Source organism: Belonocnema kinseyi, chromosome 8 (assembly GCF_010883055.1).
Source record: "Belonocnema kinseyi isolate 2016_QV_RU_SX_M_011 chromosome 8, B_treatae_v1, whole genome shotgun sequence".
Classification (NCBI taxonomy): domain Eukaryota; kingdom Metazoa; phylum Arthropoda; class Insecta; order Hymenoptera; family Cynipidae; genus Belonocnema; species Belonocnema kinseyi.
Genome location: NC_046664.1, coordinates 81,357,449 through 81,385,402, shown reverse-complemented (window position 1 = coordinate 81,385,402; position 27,954 = coordinate 81,357,449). Strand labels below are relative to the sequence as shown.

At 32.9% G+C, this 27,954-nt stretch overlaps 1 protein-coding gene across 1 annotated transcript in view; it reads left to right on the top strand.

Annotated features, from left to right (window-relative positions):
* LOC117178780 overlaps positions 1-27,954 on the top strand; it is a 226,464-nt gene that overhangs the window by 176,114 nt on the left and 22,396 nt on the right. Inside the window, 23 exon segments of the mRNA XM_033370251.1 lie at positions 73-378; positions 459-1,088; positions 1,174-1,479; positions 1,552-1,869; positions 1,960-2,286; positions 2,355-2,657; positions 2,755-3,087; positions 3,160-3,456; positions 4,396-4,704; positions 4,791-5,111; positions 5,200-5,532; positions 5,605-5,916; positions 5,992-6,321; positions 6,437-6,739; positions 7,250-7,549; positions 7,641-7,949; positions 8,771-9,088; positions 21,368-21,688; positions 21,803-22,069; positions 22,157-22,348; positions 22,424-22,777; positions 26,111-26,710; positions 26,805-27,386. Coding sequence (XP_033226142.1) covers positions 73-378; positions 459-1,088; positions 1,174-1,479; positions 1,552-1,869; positions 1,960-2,286; positions 2,355-2,657; positions 2,755-3,087; positions 3,160-3,456; positions 4,396-4,704; positions 4,791-5,111; positions 5,200-5,532; positions 5,605-5,916; positions 5,992-6,321; positions 6,437-6,739; positions 7,250-7,549; positions 7,641-7,949; positions 8,771-9,088; positions 21,368-21,688; positions 21,803-22,069; positions 22,157-22,348; positions 22,424-22,777; positions 26,111-26,710; positions 26,805-27,386 — 7,971 coding nt within the window.

Below are 27,954 nucleotides of genomic sequence, written 5' to 3'. Positions count from 1 at the left end.
AGTTATCAAAAAATAAAACACAATACAGCTATTTTAATTTGATGTGCACCTAAAAAAACTTTTTTAATTCAGCTACATTTAACGATGTTTGCAATCCATCTCCCTGTGGACCCAATTCCCAATGCCGGGACTCAAACGGACAAGCCGTTTGTTCCTGTATGCCTACGTTTATCGGAAGTCCGCCTGCATGCAGGCCAGAATGTACTGTCAGTACAGAATGTCCTACGAATCAAGCTTGCATCAACAGAAAATGTAGTGACCCTTGTCCTGGAATCTGCGGACTCAATTCTCAGTGTATTGTTAACAATCACAGCCCAATTTGTAGCTGCAAAGCTGGCTTAACTGGAGATCCTTTCATATCATGCTTCGAAATGCCTCGTAAGTATCTCGATTACTGTTTAGATTACCCGATGTATGAAGAAGGTAAGTTTTTACAGTAACGATCTTAAACGTTTTAGCTTTACAAGAACCTCCTCCGGTGGTTAATCCTTGTGTTCCATCACCATGTGGACCATTTTCTATATGCCGAGATATTGGAGGTCTATCAGCATGTTCTTGTACAAATGGCTATACCGGATCCCCACCAAATTGCCGTCCCGAATGCACAATTAATTCTGAATGTACAAGCAATATGGCATGTTTAAGACAGAAATGCGCAGATCCTTGTCCAGGATCATGTGGTGTTAATGCTTATTGTGCGGTATTGAATCACATACCCAGCTGCACGTGTCCAGAAGGTTATTCTGGAGATCCATTTAGAAGTTGCTCTCCTGTACTGCCTGTAGAGAGGCCGAAACCAAATGATCTTTGTAATCCTACACCATGTGGACCAAATGCTATATGCCGAGATGGTACTTGTTCGTGTTTGCCTGAATATTTTGGTGATCCATACCTATCGTGCCGGCCAGAATGCGTTCAAAGCACAGATTGCGCATCGAGTAAAGCGTGCATTCGAAATAAGTGTGTTGATCCTTGTCCTGGAGTTTGTGGTCAAAAAGCCGTTTGTAATGTTTTCAACCACATACCAATATGTTCTTGTCCGGAAGGAATGACTGGAAACGCGTTTATCACTTGTTCCCCTGTAGACCGTACGTACTCTCATTATGTTATTAATTTCTTTTTTTATGACATCTATAATGTAATCGAGGCATTCCAAATTAATTAATTTTATAGAAAATGTTGTTAAAAGTCCATGCAATCCATCACCATGCGGACCTAATAGTAGATGCCAACCAGTTAACGGACAACCAGTATGCTCATGTGTAGAGGGATATACCGGCAGTCCTCCCGGTTGTCGGCCAGAGTGCATAATTAATTCTGATTGCGCGCTCAATCAGGCATGTATTAATCAAAAATGCAGAGATCCTTGTCCTGGAACTTGCGGAATATATGCTCAGTGTCAAGTCATAAATCACAATCCAATCTGTAGTTGTCCTCCAATATTTACTGGTGATCCGTTTGTAAGATGCATCCCAAGACGTATGTACCATCTGTCTGAATATTTTAACACACCTGCTAGTGAAATAGATAAAATAAATGTATATTTTGTAGCGGATGGACCAATTGAGAGACCAAATCCGTGCATACCAAACCCATGTGGTCCAAGCTCAGAATGTAAAGTAATCAATGACGCGTCATCTTGCGCTTGCCTTGCTGAATTTATTGGATCGCCTCCTAACTGCAGACCTGAATGTGTCAGTAACAGCGAATGTGATACTCGATTAGCTTGCATTAATCAGAAGTGTAGAGATCCTTGTGTAGGTTCGTGTGGCACTAATGCAGAGTGCAATGTTATGAATCACGTGCCCATGTGCTCTTGTAGTCCCGGATTTACTGGAGATGCATTTGTTCAGTGTACTATACAACAATGTAAGCAATTTCTTAATTTTTCTAATGTCAACTATTCATTTGTATACGTATTATTAATAGCACATAATTCCTTGTCTTCTTCTAAAACAGCCGAACCACAAGTTCCACCTCAACCTTGTATTCCTTCACCGTGTGGACCAAATGCAATGTGTAAAGAACAAAATGGTATTGGCTCATGTTCATGTTTAGCTGAATATATTGGCAATCCTTACGAAGGATGTCGTCCAGAATGTAGCATAAATTCAGATTGTCCTGCAAACTTAGCATGTATTCGATCAAAATGCCAGAACCCTTGCCTGGGAATGTGCCCTGGAAGAAATACTCATTGTCAAGTGGTATCACATCTACCAATTTGTAGTTGTCTTCCCGGTACTACTGGAGACCCATTTGTCCTTTGCAGTTACGTGGTAGATGAACGTAAGTTAAAAATTACAAGTTCAAAAAAAAGCCTTCTTTGAATTTACACTCTTTAATCAAACTTGCAGTCCCAGTTAGTCCTTGCGAACCTTCACCCTGTGGACCTAATAGTGAATGTAGAGAAAATCAAGGGCAAGCAATTTGTACCTGCTCGCGAGAATTCTTCGGAAGCCCACCAAATTGTAAACCAGAATGTCTTGTAAGCGCCGAATGCAGCCCTCGTCAAGCTTGTATCAATCAAAAATGTAGTGATCCGTGTCCTGGTCTTTGTGGAATCGCAGCAGAATGTAGAGTTATAAATCACAGTCCAATTTGTAGATGCTCAGAGGGGCAAACAGGTGACCCATTCATTCGATGTTTCTCTGCACAAGGTAAGAGTGTAACATTCTGCTCCTCCGAAGTATTTCCACAAATTTTGAGAGAATTTTCCCGTAATAATAATATACATTTTTTAATTATTCAAAATAGTTACGGATGCAAAAGACCAAGAACCTAGAGACCCATGCTTACCCTCACCTTGTGGACCAAACGCAATATGTAGAAATGTTGGAAATACAGCAGCGTGCGCTTGTATAGACAGTTACATTGGTGTACCTCCAAACTGTCGACCAGAATGTTCCATAAATTCAGACTGCACACACGATAAAGCTTGTATAAGAGAAAAATGCAGAGATCCTTGTCCAGGATCTTGTGGTTTTGGGGCTCGTTGTGCAGTTGTGAATCACACACCTGGTTGTACTTGTCCTGAAGGTTTTACTGGTGATCCTTTCACCAATTGTTCCCCTATACTTCAACTAGCACGTAAGATTTTTTCTCTGCAGTTACCCTATAAGATTTGCTACAACCATTACAACATTTTTGTTACTCTTTCAGCGGAATCACCTCGCGATCCTTGTAACCCATCACCTTGTGGTGCAAATGCACAATGCAACAATGGATTATGCACATGTCTAAACGAGTATTCTGGAGATCCCTACTCAGTTTGTAGACCTGAGTGTGTCGTAAATCCAGACTGTCCTCGTAACAGAGCATGCATCCGCAATAAATGCGTTGATCCTTGTGCAGGCTCATGTGGCTTAAATGCAGAGTGTGTTGTTGTAAACCATTTACCAATGTGTAGTTGTCCAAGAAGTATGTCCGGAAATGCATTCGTTTTATGTTCACCAATAGGTTTGTTTAACAAAAATTGTAATAATATTGAACTCTAGTTTCTCTTATTTTATAAATCCACAAGAATGTCACCTTAAAATGCATGTATAGTGAGAAGAAAGTAGCCGTATAAAACCCACGATTATCAAAAAAATATCCGCGCACGCGAACCTCGCAAATTCAATTTTTGTTTCTTAACTTTTAAAAGTGTTGAGAAATTCACGAAACAGTTCAGACGCAAATGTAACGGAGTTTTCCAAATGTCTGTTTCTAAATTCGGGATTACGATAAAGTTTTTGTAAATTTATTAATTTCACGTAATGTTAAGAAGTTTAGGATCTAATTACGAAAATACTTCGTGAAATTATGAAAGTACTCGGTATCACATAGACACCCTTCTTTACCAGATATACAACGCAGCTGATTTCAGTAACGGTAACGTACAATTCTAATAGTAATACATTTTTTTTGGTAATTAAAATTTTAAGGCATAAACCTTGCATATGTACTAGAATTATAATTACCGCAGAAAAAAATATATTACTTTTGCAATTTTACGTTACCGTTCCTGGAAATTACAAACAAATTTCGGATAGTTACGAAACATGTAACTAAAAGACGATGTCGTTAGCGCTACTGGAAATTACGAACTGTCTCGTCATTTTACGGAACATGTAACTGCAAAAAACTTCTACACAAGTTTCGTGAAATTTCGAAAGACATTTTTAACAGTGTAAAGCTAAGAAGTCAGATAATCCACGAGAAGATGCACGTAGATTTTTTTGACGAACGCGGGTTGCAAACGTCAACTTTCTTTTCGCTTCATAGACATTTTAGTGACATATTGATATACATATGTGAAATGACATACCATGTAAAACTCAATCATGTGAAAATGAAAATTCACATAATATACTATTGAATTATTTTCTTGTACTTAACTCACTATATTTCCTGCAGCAGAAGTAGTAAATACTCAACCCTGCAATCCATCACCATGTGGGCCAAACAGTCACTGTCGGCAATCTAACGGCCAGGCTGTTTGTAGTTGTATTCCCGGTTATAATGGAGTACCTCCTTCATGTAGACCTGAGTGCGTGGTGAATTCAGATTGTGCTAGAAACAGAGCCTGCGTTAATCTCAAGTGTATTGATCCTTGCATTGGTTCTTGTGGTTTTGCTGCTCTTTGTGCAGTTATTAATCACAATCCTGTTTGTTCTTGTCCGCTACGGTATACTGGAAATCCATTTGAGCAATGCTACACGCAACGTAAGATTTACAACTCAAAATATTCTTTAAATTTTCTTCAATTATAGTAAATATTATGAAACTAAAATGTACTTATAACGTTACAGCTCTTGCATTACCTCCTTCTACACCAAGCAGTGCTTGTGAACCGAATCCTTGTGGTCCAAATTCAATCTGCCGTGAAAACAATCAATCTCCTTCTTGCTCTTGCTTGCCTGATTTCCTTGGAGCTCCGCCAAGTTGTAGACCCGAATGTATTAGCAATAGTGAATGTCCAAATCATTTAGCTTGTATAAACAGGAAATGTGCAGACCCATGTCCCGGAATTTGCAACGTAAATGCTGAATGCAAAACTATTAGTCATGTAGCTATGTGCACATGTAAAACTGGATTTAGTGGCGACCCATTTATACAGTGTATTCCGGAAAGTAAGCTTACTAAACTTATCAGATGATGCAATTACGGTCCAATGACCTCGTAGATGTCCGAAAATTTAATTTTTTCTCATTTTTTTAGAACCATTTACTCCTGAATCAGGTGTGGTTAGTGCATGTCAAAGATATCCATGTGGCACAAATGCAGTATGTCGCGAATCTGCGGGATCGAGTACTTGCACCTGTTTACCCGATTATTATGGAAACCCATATGAAGGTTGTAGACCTGAATGTCTCATTAACTCAGACTGTCCATTCGACAGAACTTGTATTCGTAACAAATGTGAAGATTCTTGTCCGGGCAGCTGCGGACAAAACACTATGTGCCAAGTCATTAATCACTCGCCAGATTGTCAATGTATTCCTGGTTATAGCGGTAATCCATACCAATACTGCACTATGACCTGGGAAAAACGTAAGTGCTTAATTAATGTCAACTGTATTACTCGAATGACAAATAAAAACATTTTTTTTATTTTTCAATCAGCAATAGTAGAAACAAGTGATCCATGCAATCCATCACCATGTGGTCCTAACAGTCAGTGCCGTAATAGCAACGGCCAGGCAATTTGTTCGTGTTTGCCTACGTTTATGGGCATTCCACCAGGTTGTAGACCAGAATGTACAGTAAGCTCGGAATGTCCTGTGAACCGCGCTTGTGTGAATCAAAAATGCGTTGACCCATGTGAAGGAATATGTGGCATTGATGCACAATGCAGGACAGTATATCATAGTCCTATTTGTAGTTGCAACCCTGGACAAACTGGTGATCCCTTTGTTCGGTGTATCGATGTAGTTTGTAAGTTAAATTGTGCCAAATGTTAATTACCATCCCAAATTTGAAGTTCATCCGATTAACATTTTTTTTCTTCAGCTTTAGATCCATCGATAGTTCCCGCAAATCCTTGTGTTCCTTCACCTTGTGGACCATTTTCCATATGTATGGATAGAGGAGGTTATCCATCATGTTCGTGTTCGGACAACTATATAGGATCGCCACCCAACTGTCGACCTGAATGTACAATAAATTCGGAATGTATTAGCAATAAGGCCTGTATCGGCGAAAGATGTAAAGACCCTTGCCCAGGTTCCTGCGGCTTCAATGCCATTTGCCAAGTAGTTAACCATACTCCAATGTGCACATGCCCAGAAAAATACACTGGAGATCCTTTCAATAATTGTTTCCCCGAACCACAAATACCACGTAAGCAACGATTTCGTATATTTTTGATTTAAATCTTAAATATTAATATTTAAGATTTTAATCCAAATCGTATTTCTAAGAAAAATTGACAACTAGACGTTTTTCCTAATTGTAGAAAAACCGCCAATACGAGATAAGTGCAATCCTAACCCGTGCGGACCAAATGCCCAATGTCGAGATGGCATTTGTACCTGTCTACCTGAATATAGAGGAGATCCCTACTTTAGTTGCCGCCCGGAATGTGTTCAAAACTCTGATTGCCCACAAAACAAAGCTTGCATTAACAACAAATGTGCAGACCCTTGTCCTGGAGTCTGTGGGCAAAATGCAGATTGCCAAGTAATTAATCATATCCTGACTTGTAGCTGCATTCCAAATTATGAAGGTGATCCGTTCACTGCCTGCCAACTTATTAAGAGTAAGTCCCAAAATGCAACATCCGGCGCTCATTTATTTAAGCTTTCTCATTCTACTTAATTTTATTTGAAACAAATGAGAATTGATGACTTCTTCAAGAAATATCCTACTGGTTTTCTCTACATTACAAAATTTCCTACCGCAAATTCTTTTGAAGCTAAATGTTCCAATTGATAAAGGAACTCTTTATTCAACAGCAGGCTCTTCCCCATGCACGGAGAAAAATGGAGAGCAGAAAAATAGTAATGTTTACTTTTCTTCTGAGTGCCATTTTTATCCTTGCTATACCATATTCTTTTTTGAAGTCACGAAATGCATTCAAAACACACCAATACTTATTTGCAACAAATAAAGTTCTTTTAGATGAAGAGCTAGAAATTTTTTATTATTTCTGTGGATGCAGTCGCTGCCTTCATTATATTCGCGTGGCAATAGCTGACTCTTCCGTAGAAATATGAATTTATTTTCTGTCTTTGAATAAGAAAAAAATTAACGCCTTCGTATTATACAGAACGCACCAACCCCTGCAATCCTTCACCCTGTGGACCCTACAGTATATGTCGAGAATTTGGCGACCAAACCTCCTGCTCATGTATAAGTGGCTATTTCGGTACCCCACCGAGCTGCAGACCTGAGTGTATTGCTAGCTCTGATTGTCCACAAAACAAAGCCTGCATTAAAGAAAAGTGTGAAAACCCATGCACAAATGCCTGCGGGCAAAATAGTTTGTGCAACGTGCGAAATCATAATCCCATTTGCACATGTCCCCCACGTTACACAGGTGATCCTTTCGTCAACTGCTTCCCCATGAGTAAGTAAATTGTCGCCAATTAAATGAATGATTACCAAGAGTTATGGTGACAATCGTGATACAACTAAATTATTTTCTCTTTTATAAATAGCAACCCCTGAAGACCAATGCAACCCCTCACCATGTGGACCAAATACCCAATGTACGCCCTCCACTGGCAAAACACCCCTGTGCTCCTGTTTACCCATGTTTTTAGGGTTTCCGCCGAACTGTAGACCCGAATGTCTTGTTAACAGCGAATGTCCTAACCATCTCGCTTGTATCAGGCAAAAATGTACTGATCCTTGCATAGGATCCTGCGGAAACAATGCCATTTGCCGGGCTACCCTACACCGACCCCAGTGTTCTTGTCCCCAGGGATATACAGGAAATCCGATTGATGGTTGCTCCCTGATTCAGAGTAAGGAAACTTCAAAGTTTTCCGGCTAATTAGAGTATCAACCTAATCCCTAATGCTTTTGACAATTTTAAAGCGTTTAGTTTATTTGTTTAATTTTGCTTCTTTTATTGTTTCAGGGATTAATTGCGCTTCGGTGCGATAATTTTTGTACAGATTGCATGCTTATTTTATAGTTTCTAGAAATATGGAATGGCTTCTAGTTTTAGTTAGTTGTATATTGGTTTTTTAGCTTAAAAATGTTGAACAATGCTTACACGATTCTTCAAGTTCAAGACGAACTTGACTGTTGATGGCACGATGGCTTTCATGGCAAATGAATTTAAAGAAGGGTTTTTAAATATTCAAAACGCTTCGCTTAGTTTAAGGATCACCTCGATCAGTATCAGAATAGCTTGAATAAACTCTTATTCGTTATGCTGCACTTAAAATATATGCAGAAATTATTATGCGCACATATTACGCTTTTAAAAATTGTGTATATAAGCACCAAATTGTTTTCACAAAAATCAAATTGCTTTCACGAATCCCTTTGAACTATTATGAAATAAGAACAAGCTAAACTTGTATATTTTAAAGTACACTGTATGTAGATTTTCCTAACACTAGAAATATTGTATAGTATCTCTAGCTAACTGAATTGAAATCCTTACAAAATGTTATTATTGGCATAAATTTACTACAGATAAATGTATAATTGATTATGACGTCAATTTATTGATGTCCAATGTTAAAAATGACACTGCAGTAAATGAATGGCAGTATTATATTTTTCTTAAGGATATGCGTTTTCTCTTTTACTAAAATAATATTTTTGACTGTAGATGTACCACCGGTCACCACCAGGCCATGTGATCCTTCGCCCTGTGGAGTTAACGCTTTCTGCCGTGAACGTTTTGACACTGCAATCTGCGAGTGTCAACAGGACTATAGAGGAAACCCATACGAAGGATGTCATCCCGAATGCTTGGTCAACAGCGACTGTCCCAAATCTCAAGCTTGCATCAGGACCAAGTGCCAAGATCCTTGCGTCGGAACATGTGGAATTGGGGCAATCTGCTCTGTATCCAACCACTTCCCTGTATGCTCTTGCCCACAACCAACGGTGGGAGATGCTTTCACCCTGTGTCAGCCAATGACAGGTAAATTTATATTTTTATATATTGTGTGAGGATTGTTAAAAAGCACTTTAAATTACATTACATAAATAATTAAAACCAAACGAATAGCTTTTGTTCCATTTTCATTTGGGGCATTATTTCTCAAAAAACGATATGTTTCTTATAGGTTCCTTCTTACCCTTTCTATTGATCAGAAACTGTTTTCGAAAAATGCCTGATTATATTAATTTCTTGTTATTGTAATTTTGAATATGCAGATTATTAATTGCACCGAAAAAACTAGGGGTTCGCTCATGTTGCAGCTCAAATGAAAGTTTGTGTCATTTGGTACTTGAGCTCTAATAGATACCTGTAGAGACCCAAATGAGTTCGTTTAGAGCGCACTTTAAAAAAAAAACAGTATCAACAGCATCAAGGCCCATTCACAAGCCAACCACCTGCAAAGTCGGGTTGGTAAGAGTGGCGTCTCATAATTGCAGAATTGCGTTTTGTGTAATGCGTCAATTCACTAGACATTTCAGCCAATAATATTCTCCTAGTTATTCAGAGGAACACTGTGATTGGCTGAAATGTCTAGTAATTTGACGCATTACGCAAAACGCAAAGGAATTCTGCAATCATGGAAAGCCACCCTAAGTTAGCAATTCACAGAATATGTCGGTAAAGCAAACACAAACGATATTAATATTTATTCATTTTTCTTCTTACTTGTTAAGGTTCACTTATTTTAGAGTTTTCAATACAAAATTGGCTTAAGTCTACACCGTCTTTAAATTACCTACTTTTCAAAGTTATGAAAAATCTTAAAAATTATTCACATAATTTTATTTTAAAAATCTTTGATGTACAATTAATAAACTTTTGTAATTAATTATTATTAAGTGAATCTTTTAGAAGCATAATCTTCACCAAGCTACTATTAAGATCAGCTCAGCCAATTAGCCGTTATTAATATTTTTAAATGTTACAATGACCTTTAGTTGTTTTAAATTCAGTAAAAGTAGAGAGGCTTCAGAAACATTCATTCTTGCATTCGTTTTTGCAACAACCCAACGTCACTCCTAACAATATATTTGTACTTTTAAAAAGTAACATATGTAATTGCACATCTCTCCATAACAGCAAACATATTACTCAGGATTTCATTGCGCATACTGTTCATTACTGTTGATTTATGGCAAATTTGATTGGTTGAGAACCTAGAAACGAACTCGATGTTTCAAATTAATTCATCAGTTTATTCAAATTCGACCTCCGAAAAAGGGTACCCTTACTTTATAAAGTAAGGCGCACGCATTTTAAATTATATAAATATTCAAATGTTATATTTACAATAAATAATTATTGGGAAATGCTTCAAAAGTAATATATTAATCCTAAAATAGAATTTTTGTGTGACAGATGAAAAAATATTGTGATTTTATTGCAAAAACCGTGTTTTATTTTGACTTTAGAAAAAAAAATTTTCAATTTATTTTCAGTAACTTTATTGACTTTATTTTAGGTCAAATTGTTGTGAATGAAAACAATAAAAATTAGAAACTCGACAGAGACAAGATTAATCATTGTGCTAAAAAAAATGATTTCTTTCTCTGAACTCCGAATTTATAACGTCTTTTTAATTAAAAACGAGTTAAATTTTTATCTGTTACTTCAAAATCTTATTTTAGGATTAAGAAATTTCTTTTAATGCATTTTATAATAATTATTTATTATAAATATCACATTTGAATATCCACACTATTCAAAACCAGCGCGCCAACAGTAACTAATTGTTTTGCCGGCGCGACGCGAGCGCAGTTCAAAAAGTTGTCAAGATGTGAACACTGACATGAATAAGCCTTTATATTTACAAGTTTGCTACATAACCTGCAAATGATATTTGCCAAGTCATTATATCTAATTTAATTACGTTATTATTTTGCAATTTAATTATCTTCATTAATTTATGTCCACCAGAGTTCGATTAGATGTGTGATTTAAGGTAAATATTGTGTTATTAATTAATCATAATATCGAAGTGGGCAAAGCGAAAAATAGGTTCTTTAGGAATAGGCTCAATTACAGTTGAGATCCTTTCAAACCCCAAGTGTGGTATTATTTAGAGCTCATTTATCGTTTTGGGTTCTTTTTCAGCAAGTTGGGTTCATTTTTGTTGCAGCTCCTTTGGACCCAAAAACGGGTTCCAATGGAAAATCCATCTATTATTCAAATTTTGTGCTTCTCCAAAACCAGGTTACCGACCTTTACGAATAAAAAAATCAGGAGATTTTCTTATGCAACTGCTGGGGTCGGAAATCACTCAATCATAAACGATACTCTAGCAAGGGAAGTCGTTTAAAATATTTCAAGGGTTGTTTTAACATCCCCTGAAAATTGAAAAAAGGAAGTCAACATTTACAAACAAATAGAATCATAAGAAATTTTTTTGATTATACCCTTGGCGAAGGAAATCAATTCAAAATAAACATAAGGATCATACCCAAGTACACGAAAAAATAGATGTTCAAACATAACATCTAGATGTTTAGGGTTAAAAAATTGTATGTCCACCTATAGGACAGCAATCTATATGTTTGAAGTTAGCATCTGTAGATATTAAAAAGTGAGATGTTACATCCTTACATTAAAAATGTTCAACTGAAATATCCAAAATATTGTATGTATGGTTATGTATAACCTGAAAATTAAGATATACGAGTATGTTCCCTCGTGCAGACCAAGGAGGTGCTTCCAACAGTGATCCCAGATCTGTAACGAAATGTGGTCCAATACTATGACAGGGCTATGTCCGTGTGAATATAGTAGGAGACGATGTAAACGACGGAGTTGCGCGCGCAACCCATTTCTCCTCTTCTGAATTTGAAAACTTGAAGATGCACGATTGCCGGTCAGAGCACTTCGTCGATTCTATTTATATCTCTATCTGCTTTGAAATAAAATGAAGAGATTGGGATTTTATTTTAATATTTCCAGATTTCGATGCTGGCGATTGTCATGATTTGAATACTTCGCGCGCCTCTTTATATACGTATATTTTGAGGTTATGTTATTTCAAGTATAAAATATAGATTATATAAATATTAATACTATTATACATATATAGAAATATATACATATATTATTAATGATAATTATTTTAAAGCATAATAGTCTTATTTATATCTTGATCCACATTTGAAAGAAATTAAAGAAATTGGCGATTTTCGAATTCATTTCGTTTAGATAAAAAATTAATTATTTGATTGAAAAATTAATTATTTTGTTGAAAGTTCATGTATTTTTTTGGAAATTAACCTTGTTTGGTAGAAATTTAATCTTTTTGGTTGAAAATGTATCATTTTTGATCAAAAATTCAATTGTTTTATTGAAATGTCAACTGTATATCTTCTTGGGTTTAAAAGTCGATTATTTCATTAAGAGTTGAACTAATTTGTAAAAAAAAAATACGTTTTTTTTTAACAAGGTTTTTTAATTATGGTTGAAAATTTAACTATTTGGTTGAAAGTTGAAATCTTTGATTGAAAACTCATATATTTCGCTTAAAAAATTCAACTTTTTGTAGATAATTCGTCTTTTTTACTTTAAAATTAAATAATTTCGTTGAAAATTCATGTATTTTGTTCAAAATTTCTCTTTTTTGTAGATTATTAATTTTCTTGGTCGAAAATTCATCTGATTAGTTGAAAATTAAACAACTTTGTTTAAAATTAATTTTTTCTGTTAAAAGTTATTTATCTTTATCTGAAAATGTAACTATTATAGGATTGATTAAAAATTAATCGTATATATTGGTTAAGTTGGAAAATCGTTTTTCTTTTTATAGAACATTAATCTTCTTGGTCAAAAATTCACCTTTTCCCTTGAAAATTTAACAATTTTGTTGAAAATTCGTTTTTTTTCTTGTTCAATTCAATTTTTTAGCACAGTTATTATTTGGAAATTGAACTATTCCATTTTTGGTTGAAACTTTATCCTGGACTTTGTATTAGTTAAAACACCAATTATTTGATAGAAAATTAATTAATTTATTTTCGATTATGATTTTTTTAAAGTGAAATAATTTTAAAATAAAATGTTTTAAATTTAATTTAAGGTATTAAAAATTGAAAAATAATTTATTTTACAAGATGATTCTTAATCCGTTCAAAATTAAAAAATTAATAGATATTAGTTTATAAAAGTATTTTTAATTATGACTTCAAATATTATTTCAGTCTAAAAAATTTTTATTTTAACCCATTCGATTTGAAAACATTCAGTTAAAACAATCCATTACAAACAACTGTTAAAAACTATATAAATTTAAATATAATTAACGAAATAAATCAAGTTTCAACCCATAAGTTTACTTTTTAACAAAATTGATTAATTTTCTATCAAATAATTGGTGTTTTAACTAATACAAAGTACAGGATTAATTTTTAACCAAAAATGGAATAGTTCAATTTCCAGATAAAAACTGTGCTAAAAAATTGAATTGAACAAGAAAAAAAACGAATTTTCAACAAAATTGTTACATTTTCCAGGGAAAAGGTGAATTTTTGACCAAGAAGATTAATGTTTTATAAAAAAAAAACGATTTTCCAACTTAACCAATATATACGATTAATTTTTAATCAATCATATAATGGTTACATTTTCAGATAAAGATAAATGATTTTTAACAGAAAAAATTAATTTTAAACAAAGTTGTTAAATTGTCAACCAAGCAGATGAATTTTCGACCAAGATAATTAACGATCTACAAAAAAAGAGAAATTTTGAACAAAATACATAAATTTTCAACGAAATTATTTAATTTTAAAGTCAAGAAGATGAATCATCTACAAAAAGTTGAATTTTTCAAGCGAAAAATATTAGTTTTCTATCATAGAGTTAAAATTTCAACCAAATAGTCAAATTTTCAACCATAATTAAAAAACCTTGTTAAATAAAACGTATTTTTTTACAAAGTAGTTCAACTCTTAGTGAAATAATCGACTTTTAAACCCAAGAAGATGTACCAAATAAGGTCAATTTCCAACAAAATACATGAACTTTCAACGAAATTATTTAATTTTAAAGTCAAAAAGAGTATTATCTACAAAAAAGCTGAATTTTTAACCCAATTTAAAGGCAAATAGTTAAATTTTCAACTATAATTATGAATCCTTAATAAGAAAGAATTAATTTTGTTACTATGTATTTCAACTTTAAGTCAATAATCAAATTTTCCACCCAAAAATTATGATTTTAATTTTTAACAATATAGTTGCAATTTACAACAAAACGACTTTGCAACACAAAAATATTTACAGTTGATAATTCAACCGAAAATTGTAATTTTTAATTAAAAAGTATAAATTCTCTATAAAACAATTTAATTTCTACAAAGAAAGACGAATTTTGAAGAAAATACATGCTTTTTTAACCAAAAATGGTATAGATTGATTGTCAGTTTCAAAAATGTATTTTCAACATAAGAGATGAATCTTCAAATAAAGATAATAAATTTTTTAACAAAGTATTTGAATTTTTGATAGAAAAGAGGACTTCTTTACTAAATAGTTACACTTTCAACAAAATAATTAATTTTTCAATCAAATAATTGAGTTTTTATCCAAACGAGATGAATTCTTAAATCGCCAATTTCTTTAATTTCTTTCAAATGCGGATAAATAAAATAAATAACAAATACACAAATAATGAATAAAATTCGGAAAATATATATTATTATCAAATTATAAAATTTTCCAATTTTAAAATAGCGACAATATTTTTAGTTGAAAAAAAATAAAATCCGGAATTTAAAATATATCCGAAACGAAAATTCAACGACTTCAAAACTATAAATAATCCAATAAATCCATGTTGAAATTAAATTTTTAGAATTGCGAGCAACAAAATAAGTATCATCATTATCATCATGTAGAAGATTTTAAAGAAATTTTTTATAATATAGGATTTTACAAAATATTATGAAAAATTCGAGTCCTTTTAGAAGATATTTATAACTTTTAGAAGTTGAGGAGGAGTGAAAAAATATTTGATAAATTTACGAAAACGTTTCCGTTTTTTAAAATATTTGTAATCTATCTAAAACGTCTTAAATTCCTGAAAATATTTTTGACTGATACGAATTTTTATCGACATTTTCAAATATCATTCAAATTTTAAAAAATTTCTTTACAATCTTCTAAATTTTCCCAGCAATTTTAAGAAAATTTTTTTATTCTCTTGAAAACTTTTGAAATTCTTTTCAATTCTACTATACATTTCTTGAATTTACTCGATTTTTGTTCGTTTTTATTTTGCAATCTTACCAAATAGAAAAATTTTTATTTGAAATCTTCTAAACTATTTTTTATAAGTTTGAGGATATCGTTTGTTGTTTTTAAAACCCTTGTTCAATTTTCTCTTAAAATTCATTTTTCAAAGTAAAAAATTATTTAAAATTTTCACACGAATATAAGAAAAATTATTTTTTTTTAATCTTGTCAAACCTTCTAAACATTCTAATTTTAATTTTTTTTAATTTCTCCTACATTGTTTTATTTATTATGCAAAATTAAAAAAATTGCCTTAAAATCTTACCGATTCTTCTTTTACTATTTTTGAAATTTTTATTTTCAAATTTTTCCTACATTTTTTTATTTATTCTGCAAAATTAAAAAAATTGCCTTCAAATCTTTCTGATTCTTCTTTTGCTATTTTTGAAATCTTTCTAAAAAAGCTTTACAAGTTTTAATTATTTTTGAATCGTTTCAAAACTTTTGAATATCTCTTAAGCTAACTCAATTTTTTTCTAAAATTATGTAATTATGGTATGCAAAATTTCACTTAAAAATCTTTCACACTTTTTAAAAATTTTTAGGAAATAATTCGAAATGTTTTGTGATCTTTTTTCTATTTTCTCTTCAAATCCCTTACAAAACAATTATGTAGAAATTTCCCATGAATTTTAAGAACTTTTTTTCACACCCTGAAAAAACTCAGTTTACCTAACAAATTGGTAAATATTAAAAAATTTTAAAAAGATGGTCTTAAATCTTTCATATTTTTTTAACCCACATTTTAAAATCTTTAAAACTTAAAATTGTTCTTTTCAAATAAAAACAAAACCATTTCTCTTCAGATCTTTCGTAATTATTAAAAACCTTCTCACTATTTTATTCGAGGTCTTCGGGTGTTTTCTGAGTTAACTTTAATAATTTTCACACCGGAGCGATAAGCATCGGCATAATTAATGGGAATGATTCGATAAAAAAAACAGAAATACACTATTAGAAAAATCTACTGTGACGTTTTCACAATAATTATATAAATAAAACATTTTCTTGATACATTTTTAAGAGTTTGTAACGGCTCAACATGACAAAAGACATATAAAAGTCAAAACAATTAGAACAACCCAGTGGACACAAAATTTGGCGACGTCTTTACGACATCGTTACGACATGTTTACGACAACTTTACGACATCCTATGTCCATGTCGTGAAGCTGTCTTTACAAATATCGTTAATAAGTCGTATGATCTGATGATGTATTTACGATATCGCACAGACACCGAAACGACATAGACATAGGATGTCGTAAAGATGATCTAAAGATGTCGCAACGATGCCGTAAAGACGTCACAAAATTTTGTGCCCACTGGGAAAGTTACTACTAGCGACGCCACATGGCCGTGCAAGGAAAGTCGTGGACATTATTCTAAGCATTGTTTTATCATCTCCTCAATATTTAAAGAAAAAAATCATTATTTACTAAGAAAGAAAATCACAGGAGGATTTAAGATTCTACTATTTTTGTGAAATTAAAAATTGTTTAAATCATTTTAAGGCTTGTTTTAACATCCCCTTAAAACTGAAACAAGAAAATCGAAGTTCGCAACAATAACACAGGAGTTGTTTTATTATACTAATGTGTCAACACTTTCAGAAAAACCAAAAGCACAGGAATTTTGACATTCTTCTGAAAGTAGGTATCTGATTTGTAAAAAACTTGCCCCCCCCCCCCTACACACATTTTAGTCAAATGTCAACATTTTGAGAATCTTTAAAGCCGAAAATCAAGTGTTGGTGATATCATTACTATGTCTGTCCATCCGTCTGTAAACAAGAGAGCTCTCGAAAAAACGAATAGAACAAATCGAGCATAGGCACACTTTTTTTAGTTCCTTAAAGGAAGAATGAGTTGGTTAACCAGCCATTTTGGATAAAAAGTCAAAAAGAAAATTATTAAAGTTATAACATTTAAAAAATTAACCAAATCATTCTAAAGTAAAAATTTTGGGTCAAACAACTGACATTATAACAAAGACAAGAAAAAAACATTGATTTTTAAAAGCCCTATAAGATTATCTTTTTTTTTTATTTTCTTGAAAAACCAATGATTCGAATTTTAGTCACACAAAAGATAATTTAAAAAAATTATATTTTGTGCTCAAATTATGCATGATACGAAAAAAGATTAATAAACCAAAATTGAGATCCTAAAAAAAATTTTCACATTATTCTAACAAAAACATTTAAAATAAAAAAAATAGAAGTTTTGTACTAACGCCACAAGCTACGGAAAAAGATGTGTAGATAAAGATTGTTCACAAAGGAAAAAAGATCTACCTTCTTATTAATCGCTTTTTGATACGATACTTATTTTTTCTTTTTTTGTTAAAGAACCATCATTAAAGATGAAATAAAAAATTGTTGAACAATCATCAAAATCTACGAAAAAAGATGTATAGACAAAAATTCTGCACTCAAAAAAAGATCTGCCTTTTTATTTATCATTTTTGATAACATGCCTACTTTTTACTTTATTCTTAAAAAACAACATTAAAAATAAACACAAGCTACGAAAACCGATGAATCGAAAAAAATTGCGCACCCAAAAAAGATTTACAAATGTTTAATTAATCACTTTGTGATAAGAGGCGTAGTTATTATTTTTTCATGAAAAACGAAATTAAAAATAAAAAAAAATATGTACATTTTTGTACAAACAAAACAAGCTACGAAAAAAGATAAATAAACAAAAATTGTGCACTCAGAAAATATCAACAAATTTTTTATAAATCACGTTTTCATAGGGTACGTAGTTCTTGTTTCATTCATAAAAAACCTTGAAAATTATATTACATTTTTTTTACAAAGGACACAAGCTGCAAAAAAAATGAGCAGAAAAAAATTGTGCACCCAAAAAAAAAATCGAAAATTTGTTGGTAATCACTTTTTCACCGGACGCTTAGTTTTTGTCTATTTTTTATTCCTAAGAAACAACATTGAAAATTAAAAATTAAAATTTTTGACAAAAGAAAAGACGAACAAACAACTATTTTGCACCCAAAAAATATCTACATATTTGTTAATAATCACTTTTTGATAGGAGTCGTAGTTACTGTTTTATTCGTGAAAAACAACATTAAAAATAAAAAAAATGAATTTCTGGACAAAAGACTCAATCTACGAAAAAAAAATGAACAAAAATTGTGAATTCAAAAAATATTGACAAATTTGTTGTTATTTTCTGGTTGCTAGGATGCGTAACTTTTGCATTATTCGTAAAAAAAACATTAAAATAAGAATATCAGTTTTTGAACAAACGACACGAGCTACGGAAAAACACGAATAGACATTAAAAACAAAAAATAAAATTTCTTTAAAAAGGGCACAAGCTAAGAAGAAAATATTAATAGACAAATGTTCTTGGCCAAAAAAGAGATAACAATTTTTCATTAATCACCTTGGGATAGAACGCGTAGCTTTTTTTTTCTTAAGAAACAAAACAAAATAAAAAACAAACAATTTTGGACAAAAGACAAGCCACGAAAACATATAAATAAAAAAATCTACAAATTTGTTATCAATAATTTTTTGACAGAAAGCTTAGTTTTTGTTTTATTAGCAACAAGAACATAAAAAATGAAAAATAAACCTTTTTTGACTTAAATTTTTTGGTTTACTCTTGAAAACTACATTAGAAATAAGAATAATATTTTCTTACAAACGATTCAAGCTACGGAAAAAGATGAATACGCCGAAGATTTTGCGCTGGAAGGAGATCTACAAATTTTTTATAAATTTGTTAATAAACATTTTTTTATAGGAGGCGCACCAAAAACAATTTGACATATAAGCAAAAGTTATTCAACTAAAAAAGATCTGCAAATTTGTTAATTGTTATTTTTTGGTAGGAGGCGTACTTTTGCTTTAAATCTTAAAAAATAGCTTCGAAAACAAACAACCTAATTTTTGGGAAAAACGACACTAAGTGCAATAAAACTTTTATTGGCAAAATTGTTTTTTATAGGATTCTCACTTTTTAAATTATGAAAACAAGACAATAACATTTTTTCAATGTCAATGCATATTGTGAATTGTAGTAATATTAATTAATTAAATTAAAAAGTTTTTTAGGGTAGGTGATAATAGAAATTAGTTCAAGATAAGAAATTAACGTTAATATAATTATGAAAAATAAAATATTTACATTAATTTGAACTATCTGAATGAACAGTCCTAGATCGAGGTACAGAAATAAATATAATATATATTTGATTTAATGGAGATGAACTTAATGTAGAAAAGTTCGCTGAAGCCGAAAAAGCTTTAACAAAAGACAATTCTCAATCACCACTCCAGCAACCGAAGTCGTTAGAAATATTTCAAAGCTTGTTTTCAAATTCCCAAAATATTCAAAGCAGAAAATCGCAGTGGACTTTAGATTTTGTTATTGGGATCAGAAATTAGTTCACAATAAACAAGGAAGTCAATATTTTCCAAATAACCAAAGCCACAGGAATTTTTTATTATAAGTATTGGATTTCAAAGTCAATTTTGAGGTTAAAAAGTTGGACCAAATTTTAAATTTTTGTAAATATCTGTATAGAAAAACTGAAGCTTTCTTTGTAGCCCATAAAAAATTCAAGAAAGTATGCTTCTATGAAAAAAGTATGCTTCTATGAAAAAAGTCAACTTGATTTTGGACTTTCATGTTTGAAAATCAAGAATTTCTACTTTTTTAAGTTTTTACAACTAATAAAAGTGAGTGGGAAAATCAATGAAACTTTAGTAAAAAAAATTCAAAAGTATACATTCAACGAAAAAGCTCACTTTCACAATGAATAAATACAAATTCCACTTTATAAATTTAAAGCTCTTAAGAAAAAAATTTAAGCTTTCTGTTGAAATAAGAAAATAAAAAATATGCCTTTTTACAATAAAGTCAAATTGGGTTTTGTCTTTAAATTCTAAAGATCAAATGTTTATTTAATCAAAAAGAAAGTAAGGATCAATGAAAAGGGTGCGCTCGGTCTTTGTATTTCGTCAACATTTATGCGCTGGCCTTTTAAAATTAAAGGTCAACAAATCGACAACTATAAGTTAGTGATTGTGAATTCTCTTTTGTTAAATCTCATTTCTACATTATGTTTAACTCTACTATATCAAATTTATATTATATTTATTTCTGCACCTCGGGTTGGTACTGATTATTCATATATTGCAAAGTAATGTATAAATTTTATTTTTCATGATTACTCTAATATTTGCTACTTATTTTGCACTAATTTTTATTCTGAACTTCCATGAAAAATGTATCATTTTATTACATTTTTATTTTTATTTATTTTTATTTATATTTTTTTCTACTAAAAGAGTATATGAAAGTCCAATAAAGTCTATTAATTTTTTCAAAAGTTATCGTGTTTACATACAGACAGACATAAAATAATACATGCACAGAGAAAGGCATACAAACAGAAACATTCGTAAAAACCTGTTTTTCGGATTCAGAGGGTCTCAAAACGTGGCCATTTGCCAAGAACGGGGGGGGGGGGATTTTACACAAATCTAATACCCTCTCTGATAAGAATGTAAAAATCTGTCGAAGTTGTAGCAAAGAACTTTTGTTGGTAGTCATCAGAAGAATTAAAAATCGCCGAAATAGACAACATTCACAGAAATGCAACATTTTTTACCCCCTCTCCGTCTGTAAATATTTATCCAAATGACAAAAGTATTCCTTCATAATTTTCTATCCCATAGGACAACACTTTTTCAAGTTTGATTTAGGTCAGGCAAGCTTGATTTTTGAATGGCACTATTGAGAAATAATGCCGCAATTATGAATAAAATTTTATGTAAACAGTTTGATTTTGTTTTGTTAGAGATACACTGTTATACATCGATTTTCTTGGTGCCCAAATAATGAACAATTCTCGATATCTCGAGAATTGTTAACCGCAGGCAGATTTTTTCAATTCAGTGAAACGCGACAAATAAAATGAGTTATGAGCATGATATGAATGTTTTTAGTTCCACCAAAATCCGACCCATGCCATCCATCACCTTGCGGACCAAACACCATCTGCGATAGTATTGGTGGAAATGCACTTTGCCGATGCTTACCAGGATTGAAGGGCGTACCTACAGATCCTTCTGGCTGTCACCCAGAATGTATTCTGAGTTCCGATTGTCCAGGAGATTTAGCATGCATAAACAACAAGTGTGCGAATCCTTGTGCTCAAAACGTTTGTGGCGTTAAAGCCAATTGCAGAGTCATCAACCACAGTCCACTTTGCACTTGCCCATCGACCTTAGTCGGAAATCCTCTGGAGGAATGTTACGAAGAAAAAGGTAATCCTCTTTCATGAGACATGAGGACTTTCAAAAATAAGTCTAGCGGATCGTGTCGTCTTTTAGCCGTTCCAAAATTTAATATCTTTACGATTATCATCCGTCACATTTTAGCTCTCAATCCCTGCAACCCAAGTCCATGCAACAGCAATGGTGAATGTAGAGTAAGGCACGGTCTGCCAATTTGCATCTATCCAGAGTGTGTCATCAACACAGATTGTCCGCGTGACAGAGCTTGCTTCTCTCAGAAATGTAGAGATCCTTGTGTCGACGCTTGTGGTATTAATTCTCTCTGCCAGACCATAAATCATAGAGCGATTTGCTCATGTCCCAAAGGTTTCATAGGAAGTCCTTACGTTCAGTGTACAATACCTCAAGAAGGTATGCCTTTAAAAAAAAATTATTTATCTAACTCAGAATTATACACGTGTTTCTCGAATGGTGTTCATTGTTCTATTAAATTTTTAGAACCACCTCGACCAGAGTGTACAGACAACTCAGAGTGTCCAAATAACAAAGCTTGCATTAACCTCATATGTACCAATCCTTGCGAACTCGATTCGTGTGGCTTCAACAGCAACTGCTTTGTTCAAAACCACAGAGCAGTTTGCACATGCAAGGATGGCTTTATTGGAAATCCTCAACATCAGTGTATCAAAAGTGAGTATAGGTATATGCATTTAATAGACTTGTAATACGAACAGAGAGATGTAATTTCTAAAAATCTTTTTATAGTTGGATGCCGCAGTGATAATGAATGTTCACCATCCCAATCCTGCGTCAATAACGAATGTATCGACTCTTGCTTGATAACTCAGTGTGGAATCAGCGCGCAATGTAAGTCAGATGGATATCACAGAGCCAACTGCTATTGTCCAGAAGGATACTTAGGAAACCCGTATGACCGATGCCAGCGACCAGAATGCAGTGCAGATAACGAATGTGCCTCTTTCCTGGCATGTCGTAACAACAGATGCGTCGATCCATGCAATTGTCCACCATCAGCTCAATGTTCCGTTGCAAACCATCGACCTAGTTGCCGATGTGCACCTGGATTCATGGGTGATCCTTACGTATTCTGCGCAATGGGTAAATATTCTCGAAATACATTACACCTAATTTTTGCAAATTGGCAAAGACTTTCATCTGAATATTATCTTTTAAGTGATAAATTTTCTTATTTGTTTGAAAATGTAGCAATTTCCTTAATAGGCATCCTTTCTGGTTGCTAATTTAACTGTTTTGTGAAAATTCGTCTTTTTCGGTATAAAAACTAACTATTTTCGTAGAACATTAACATTTTGTCAAGAATAGATATTTTTCTGCTGATAAGTTAACTAAAATATATTTTGGATGAGAAATATTTGTTCTAAAAATTTGTGTTTTTGATTTAAGAGTTTATCTTTTATGATCTATATAATCGTCTATAATTCGTCCTAGAAAATTTACTTCTTGTTTGTTCCCAATAAGAAGATATGAATTTAGAAAAATTCAGAATCTGAATTCCCATTAAGGGTACCCCCCCCCCCCACACCTATTCTCGATTTCTAATTTTTGCTATTTTTAATGGGCTAGTAAATCAACAAAAATCGACTTAATAGGTTTAGACATTTTCATACATGTAATTTAAAACTTAATAATCAAGACAAAATTTTGGCATAATTTTATATCAAAATTTTATAGCTGTTTCTTTCAGTCAATGAAAAGTCTTCTTTTTTACGGCGGGCATGATTGTAACTGACTGAAACTTCTGAAACCAACAAATGAAACGTGCTTAGAAAGAGTACATATTTGGCTAGGAAATAGACCACAATAATTTATTTCGGTCAACAATTTACAAAATGGCGAACCTTTGGTTTTTATTTTCCAAAAATCCAATTTTTTCAGTTAAAAATGAAGATGAAATTTAATGAAGATTCTTATCAATCTTCTTTATAATAGTCTAAGTTACAGCCAGGTCCATACAAAATCCCTTCTCACTCTTCAAGCAGTTAGTCACATAGTAAGCCGTTGGGTACCGAATTACGTCGAGGGTATTATGAATAGCCGACAATGAAACCGTGCACCCACGCGTCGAGCCCATTCAGCGCGCGCGCTCTCGCCTCCGTCTGACCAGTGACCCCAACTTTAGTATGTGGAGGTACTGCGCTTGCGCCAGATGCGCGTAAGAGAAATACGGCGCAACTTATTATTGCTATAGTAACGGGTTGTCGCGTCATGTCCTTCTTAAGCGACCTAGCACAAGCGCAGTACGGCTACATGCAAAGTTGGGATCATAGCGTCTGACGCGTCTACCGTGCATCGGCTAGAACTCCCAAGAGTATTTCGAATTTCGACTTGAAATTTTCAGGAAATATTGTTAAAGAGTTATAGGTTCAAATAAGACAATAAACAAAAAATCGATTTTTTGACCCAGAGAGTGGCGGGGAGTACCCTTAATATGCGAATATTTTGTTCAAAATTTAACTATTTCCTAGAATATTTACTTTTTGTTTAAAATTCGTACTATTTAATAGAAAATTTACTTATTGTTTACAATGCTCCTTTTGGTGTTCGAACTATTTTTTCAAGTTTTTTTTTCAAAATTCATTTGTTTTAGAATAAATTTCATCTTTCTTTAATAAAATAAATCTGGTCGTTTGAAATCTCTAATCTCTTTTGAAAGTTTGTCTTTTTTGACTTTAAAATTCACCTGCTTGAGCAGAAATTACATCTTTCTTGGATAAAAATGCAACTGTTTGGTTGAAAATTCTACTGCTTTGATGAAAATTAAACTATTTGGTAGAAAATTTACTTTTTCTTCAAATTAAATTTTTTGCGGTTAAAAAGAGAGATAAATTTCTTTCTGGATGAAAATTCCCCTATTTTTCGTCATTTTGTTTTTTTCTTTTCAATAAATAATTCATCCATTATAAGAACAATTTCATTTTTCATGGACAAAAACACAACTATTTTATTGAAAATTCAACTTTAAAAAGAAAATTTGTCATTTTTTTTTATTATAACTTCCTCTGTATTAGTACAAATTTCATCTTTCATATATAAAAATTCATCCTTCGTGTTTGGAAAAAATCGTCTTTTTAAATTAACTTATTTCTGGTTTGAAAATTCATATTTTGATAGTGAATAGTCAACTGAAATCTTCTTAAATAGAAAACTCAACAATTTTTTTATAAAATTTATCCTTTTAATTTAAAAAATCATTTATTTTAGTAGAAATGTAAGTTTTTTTATGAAAATTTCACGTTTTGGTAAAAAATTAATTTTCTTTGCTTGGGTGTTCCACTATTTTGTTTGAAATATTTGGTTATTTTTTAGTTTAAAATTTATCTCTTTAATTGAAATTGTAACTGTTTAGTGGAAAAGCCTGTTTTAAGATTGATCTTTTTCAATTGAAGATTCTTATTTTTGGGTTAAAAAAAAAAATTCCGTGTTTGAAATTGCATTTTTGTTGTTTCAAAATGCATCAGTTTCGTGGAAAATAAACTATGATACTTTTTTGCCGGGAATTTACCTTTTTAGTTTGAAAATTTAAGGATTTTTTTAAAAGCCATCTCTTATAGTAGAAAAGACTTTTTTTGTTTAATATAAATTAATCAATTGAAAAAATCGCAATTAATAGCAAATAAATTCTGGAAACTAAAAATTACGTACAGTAAGGAGGGGATGGGGGTAGAAATATTTTGTTCCTGTTTGTCACAGGGATGGAGGGGTCTTAGAGAGGGTCTATAATCCGTTACGTAATTTAAATACGGCCTCAAAGCTACTTCTACTTTATTTTTGTTTGTCCCCGGTAAGAAGAGAAGAATTATGAAAAAATTCAGAATCTGAATTCCCATTAATATGCGAATTTTCCTTAACCAAAAGTTCCACTAAGGAGTAAGAAAAAGAGCAAAATCTATTCATTTTAATCGACGTATAACAATTTAATGGAATCGTATTGAGAGGAATTAAAAAATGAAGAAATGCAAAAGAAGGAATAGAATTAAAGAGAATAATGTCATTTTGAAGATGCAAAAACTAGTCCTTTTAATCGATTTAAAAAAATGTCACTTGTAAATATAAAATAATTTGTAGTACTGTCAAAAAATACTTTTATAATTCTGTTTAACCATGAGAGGTGTGTCTACTGGTCGGATTGAGAGGAATTAAAAAAGTGGAAAATATGTTCGCCTGCATGAAATACAACACAAGTGTCAATCGTTAAGGAAATAGAGAAGAATTGATTTCGGAGATAAGCCAATTCTTTCATTGGGCACTTCTTCCGGTGGAAAATTAGTATATTTAAAAAATTAAATAATGATCACTCTTTCGTTCAAATCTCAAAATATTAATTTTTCTCTATTCTTCACTTCTTACCGGGTCGCTTCTTTCAGTGCAGCAAATAGCCGGAACTTCTTAACAAATAAATTAATGTTACAGAGCCAGCTACAATTCCTCCTGAGTGTAAAATTGATGCAGACTGTGCAAGCAAATTCGCTTGTTTCGACGGGGCTTGCAAGGATCCTTGCAAAGAATCTAAACCCTGTATTCCTAATGCCAAATGTTCTGTTGTGGACACTCTACCAATGAGATTGTTGATTTGCGAGTGTGCACCAAACTTTATTGGAGATGCCACAGTCGCTTGTCTCCCAGTGGACAAAAAAATAGAACATATTTGCCAATCAGACTCAGAATGCACGCCTGATACGGCATGTATTAATCAACGTTGTGTAAATCCATGTGGAGTCAGTCCATGTGCTCATTCTGCTGAATGTCATGTTGAGAACCATCGTCATCGGTGTCTCTGTCATGAAGGATTAATTGGAGATCCGTTTATAAACTGCCACAGAGAAACGCTTCCCGAGTGCACAATAGATTCCGATTGTATTTCAGACCTAGCATGTATAAACCAGGTTTGTCAAAACCCGTGTTTAAATGCGCGCTGCGGATCAAACTCTGAATGTGTCGTTCACAATCACCACCCAACCTGCAGATGTCCTTTTAATCTGGCTGGAGATCCTCAAGTTCAATGTTTCAATCGTAAGTAATGTTTTCCTTTTTTCTTCTTCTCTTACAAATATTATAAACACAAACAGTGTGAAGACCGTTATAAATATAAATTTTTGTAATTCAGCTGAGTGTGAGGCAGATAGTGACTGTCCCTATGACAAAACTTGTGTCAACCGAAATTGTGTTTCTCCTTGTGTTAACGCACTTGTCACCTGTGGACGAGGAGCGGAATGTACAGCAGCCGCTCACCGAGCTCAGTGTTCTTGTCCTCCCGGCACTCAAGGAGATCCACGTGTTGCTTGCATTCAAGGCGTTTGCCATTACAACGAGGATTGTGCCGACGACGAGGCTTGTGATAGGTTAAATAGAGTCTGTCGCAAGGTTTGCTCTGAGGACAGCTGTGCGGTGGATGCTATTTGTCAAGCGCAGAACCATGAGCTGAAATGTTCTTGTTCTCCGGGAACTAAAGGAAATCCGTACGTCGAGTGTCTGGGAGAACCATTTGAACCAGACTGCACAGAAGACCGACAATGCCCAACGCATTTCGCTTGTATTAATGCTAGGTGTCAAGATCCTTGCTTGGTTGCTAACATGTGCAGCAGTGACCGAACTTGCAGAGTCTTTCCCACGGAACATATTCGAACTATCATTTGTGAGTGTCCGAAAGATGCGTACACTGATGAAAACGGCAATTGTAGGATGCATGGTAAGTTAATTATAATAATGTTGCTAATTATACTTTAATAAGGTAAACCGACCATTACTGCCCAGAGAACAATTCGTGCGACCAGCGCCGGATTTACCAAGGGGCACGGTGGGACTAGTGCCTCAGGCCCCAGAAAATTACGTACGTTACAGCAAAATTGGATTTTCTCTGCCCTTAATATGGCCCCCTCGAGATTTAGCCCCAGGCCCCACAAAATGTTAATCCGGCTCTGCGTGCCACGCATGTCATCCGCATGGTGTGATTCTCATGCAATGCGTGCGAGAACGCGTACATCTTGCCAGCATTAAATGATGGCCAGTTAACTGCGAGAATATTTCATAATATTGTCGCATTTCGCCATCACAAAACATAGACACATGCTGCGAGATTTATGAATCGCATTTCGTCATCATGAAGATACATGAAAAATTATTTTTTTGATAAATGTTTCTTTTTTAGCAATACTACTAATTACCCGACTTGAGTGATTTCAACTACCATACAAATATAAAAATAATTTCGTAAATATTTTCAGTTATTTTTAACTTCTTACATCAGTGGCGGATAC